Raw genomic sequence first — 4214 nt, forward strand, 5'->3', positions numbered from 1 at the left:
GTTATCACCATTTTTGATAAAAGGAGTTATAGTTTCCTTTCCAATGATACTTCCAACGCGTGCCAATATGCCATTTAACATATGGCCAGGTAAATACCTCCTGAATATTCAGGGTACAGATTTTTTTATATATATATAAATATGAACAAATGGGGATAAATAAAATTTTAAACACTTAGATTATTCAATGTTTGCAAAAAAAAAATATAATTAAATCTGATTGTACACCAGCATACACACATTGAAAGACTTACACGTATTAATAATTGTCCAGGGAGTCCCTGTCCAAGCGCTTTTGATGTCTTTCTTGCTATTTAAAAGAAGTGCAATAAAAAAAATTGCTTCCCCGTGGGATCAATCATGTACGAACAAATTCACATTTAAGAATTCCTTTTATAGAAAATTTGTTCATATACCCTGTTTTGATAAAAGTGTAGAAGGTAAAGTATAAAGCCTCTGCATACTCCCAAAGTGAGACACAAGGCTACAGTTCAAGAAGATAAATATCCACTAGTGAAACTATAGAGCAATTCAAGCAACAAATATTGCTACGTCACATAAACTAGAAAACGCTTTTACCAAAGGAAACAAAACAAACCAAAACGAACAAAAGAAACAAGAAGGGGAGAGGAGGGCAACGTGGGGGGGGGGGCGGGGGCAGGGAGGAGAGAGAGAAGGGAAGGGGTGAGTACTTTCCAAAATTTGGGGCTTGGCGTTCCACTTAGTGACTCCTGTCTCTTACAGATGGGTGAGTTTGGGTGCTTCCTGAATTCTTCCCTGAGAAGGATGGTGAGCGGTAAGGTCTGTGTATGTTGGGTGCGGATCGCAAGGTCCATGGTGGTGATTGTTGGCCATTGGCCCAGCCCCGCTGTAGTCCATGTTGGCAGGGGGAGGATGAGGGAGATGAGTTAGACCAAAGATGGAAGGCCCAGAATTGGTCATGGTCTCCACGTAGTTGCCCCCTACATAGACGGGGCTTCCCTGTATATGTGGATTCCCATAACCGTTGCCTTGAAGAGGATGAGTATCGTATTCAGGTGTCACAGCTGCCGTCCCCGTGTATCTCTTTTGAGGAGGTGGGCAATTATTAAGAGGAGCGGTATACGATGCAGGGATGCCATAGGTGTTTTGATGAGGCTTGTTAAATGGCGGAGGCGACTGGGGCTCGTAGGGGACACTGTTTACTAAAGAATGCATAGAGTTTAGGTATCCCCCAGCAGCTGGAGGGACGGGGCTTCTGCTTGGGGACTGTCCTCCTGAAGAGGTCATCATGCCCTTGCCCTTTTGATCCTTTTTGTATTTCATTCTGCGGTTCTGAAACCAGATTTTGATCTGTCTTTCTGTGAGATTGAGCAAATTAGCCATCTCTACCCTTCGTGGCCTGCAAAGGTACCTATTGAAGTGGAACTCCTTTTCCAGTTCTACCAGCTGGGCACTTGTGTAAGCTGTACGGGCTCGCTTAGAGGAGGCTTGCCCCGGAGGGCTTTTATCACCAGCACAACTCTCACCTATGCAAATCACACAAAGAACACAATCAGCATGGCGAACCCGGACACGGCAACCAGAGACAACGGCCAACAACACCAGCACCTGGACAGTCCAGCTCTCGGACACGAGATGGATACCCAGGTGTGCAACAAGTACTCCCCCACAGCATGAGCTCAGTCACGCCAAGCTACAAGCCTCAGTAGACTTCCTTCACCTCGTTAGTGTCACTGTATGGCTATGCTCGCTTCCTTTAAGAATGACAACCTACAACATACCTTGAGCTTTGCTTAAATGAGTAAGAAAGGTTCAGGGAAAAACAGTGGGGTTTAGAAACTTTGAAGGTGTACCTATGGCTCTGCTAACATAGTGGGATCAGGGTCTTCAAGAACTAGCTGTTCTGCATTGCTGTAAAGACCTGCAGCCCTCTTTTTCTGAAAACTCTGATGTATAAACATCAGCTAGAGATGCCTGAAAGTTAGGTATCTACAATATAACATTATAACATACAGGCATAGAATTGACGGTATAGTGTTTCTATCACATCTGGCATATAGCATAAACATATGGTAGTGATTGGGAAGTATAACATACTCAAGAAGAACATACAGTGGCTAGGCTCGCGTATAGGCACATAGACATATTTAAATGTTACTGCTTTTTAATAAAATAAATACATGATATGGAAGGCTGTAAACAGTAATGTTACCAGGGCTTTAAAGGGCAGACTGGTGAATACATTTGCTAAAGTTTTGGATCTTCTTTCCAAGGCACATTTAAGAGAAAAAGAGGAAGAGGTTAATATAAGCCCAACTCCTGGGCATTGGCACTAGCTCCGATGCTATCGATTTGGGTCTCTTCGAGTAATAAAAGCGTTAATATACACTCCCAACCCTCAGATAATATTTTATGGGCTGAAGTTTATGGCACTCCAGAATGATTTTTGTTTACCAGGCTTGTAACTTTGCCAATCAGCTTGTTAAAAGAGGAAGAGGTTCTGACTGCATGCAGGGCATTGATCCTGCCTGCACGTGATTATGAGCTATTTTATTCCTGTTACACTTCAGCAGAGATAGGTCACTGTCGTATTAATCTAACAGCACCGTGCCAACAAAGTACTCAGGACAGGCCTCTGGCTCAAGGCCTGGGCTGCTCTGTGCCGACATGATTTACCAGAGGGGGGATTACCTAGGAAATGTGATAGATGCAGGGCGGCACAAGTGGTATAGCCACTAGGAAACAAAATCACTTTGGACCCATCCTGCAAGGCTGGGAAAGTTTTGCAGCGGGGTGGTTTTGTTCACAGAGCTCCCCTTGCGACTCGTGGCAACCCCTTCCCAAAAGCTCGAGAGGGTCAACCCTGGGAGGAAAAAATCCCCCTCCCTCCCCTCCCCAAAGTGAAGTTGGGCAGGGCTGTCCTGCTCCCCGCTAGGTGCGTGGTCAGCCCCAGGGGTACCCAGGGAGAGGGGGGAGCATGTCTCATACCTGAACTGGAACTGCTGTTTTTCTGCTTTGTGTTTTGCCGAGACTCTTTCATCCACGGGAATATCTGTTTGGACACGGTGGGCGAATTAAGAGCCGGGCTCTTGGTGGGGTTGGCCGGGGCAGGGTTGCTGCTGGCATTTTGAGATGGTGAGGCGGAGGACGGAGGTGGAGGTTGTGTCTGCTGGGCTGGAGGCGGCTGCGGTGGGGCCTGCGGGTCGGCGAGGCTGGGGGGCTGGAGAGGCTGGTTGGGGAGGGTCCTCATGCAACTCTCATTGATGTCATTGGCCTTGTGGTGGGACACGGAGCTGCCGGGGGACTGGAGGGAGCACGCGGGGCGGTGGTACTCAGTTTCCACAAGTGATGAAGATGGAGGATATTGCTGCTGACTCGCATTATAAGTGAAACCATTTGCTCCTTGGTAGGGGTAGGCACCATAGATTGCAGAGCTGTCGTAGTAGGTCGCTTTTTGCATTTCGTTGTTTCCCAATATTTATTTCGCAAACTGACAGGGTCTTGACACCCTTGGAGAATAACATTGGCACCCCTCTGTCACGTGGCGCTCTTCCTCCAATGGCCTCTCCGGGCAGACCTGGGGTGCGGGGAGAGCAGAGCAGGGTGAAGAAATGGTACAAATCCATCTTACTTTCAATAGCTAAGTGACATGAAAGCCATAAAAGAAAAAGTGGTCAGCAATATTTAGCAGCATGACTTGGCCTCAGGCACAGAGCATTTCGATATAAAAGCTGACTGGATTTACTGGCAGCTACAAATATGTGCTTTGCTGCACCGGGATAGGGGCTTTCTAGGGCTTTTTCTTTCTTTCTTCTTAAGAAACAGAGCAGGGCACCACACGGCAAGGGGGGTGATCGTTTATCACCGAGAGGCTGTTTTAATACCAGTCTCTGAGATAAGGGTGATCGAGGAATCGGTAATGCGAAGGGGCTGGGCTGTTCCTTCATCGCAGCTCTAGGATTCAACCCTTTCCTGTAACCGGCGTCGTTTTATTTTTAGCCTTTCTCTCCAGGTTACGGCTCTCCGTACAACTTCAAAGAAATACATGAGATCGTTCCTGTCTCCGTGTGGCAGGGGGCAGGAGCGGGGTGGAAAGGTTTCTTAGCCAGGGATATTTAAACACCCTGGCCCCAAGTTGACGGATTTTGGCTCGTCTATGAAATACTCGATAGGAAAATACACAAAGCCTGCTCCTTCTCCCCTCCGTGCTCGCACACCGAGCCGCCCAGGTC

The 4214-nt window shown here is 47.2% G+C and overlaps 1 protein-coding gene across 1 annotated transcript; it reads right to left on the bottom strand.

Annotated features, from left to right (window-relative positions):
- HOXA3 (homeobox A3) lies at nt 1–3563 on the bottom strand. Its single transcript, XM_009704475.1, has 2 exons — nt 2971–3563; nt 1–1508 (listed from the first exon to the last, which is right to left on the bottom strand). The coding sequence occupies exons 1-2, from the start codon at nt 3440–3442 to the stop codon at nt 739–741; spliced, it is 1242 nt and encodes a 413-aa protein (XP_009702777.1). The 5' UTR covers nt 3443–3563; the 3' UTR covers nt 1–738.
- Between the last annotated feature and the right edge of the window lie 651 nt (nt 3564–4214).

The sequence above is a fragment of the Cariama cristata genome, unplaced genomic scaffold (assembly GCF_000690535.1).
Source record: "Cariama cristata isolate BGI_N322 unplaced genomic scaffold, ASM69053v1 scaffold26777, whole genome shotgun sequence".
NCBI classification, from domain to species: Eukaryota; Metazoa; Chordata; class Aves; order Cariamiformes; family Cariamidae; genus Cariama; species Cariama cristata.

Bases quoted from the DNA above. Each gene is read 5' to 3' on its own strand.
- HOXA3 (XM_009704475.1), bottom strand. From the start codon at position 3,442: ATGCAAAAAGCGACCTACTACGACAGCTCTGCAATCTATGGTGCCTAC. The intron at 1,509-2,970 runs GTATGAGACATG...TGATTTGCATAG, and splicing joins AAACAGCAGTTCCAGTTCAG to GTGAGAGTTGTGCTGGTGAT.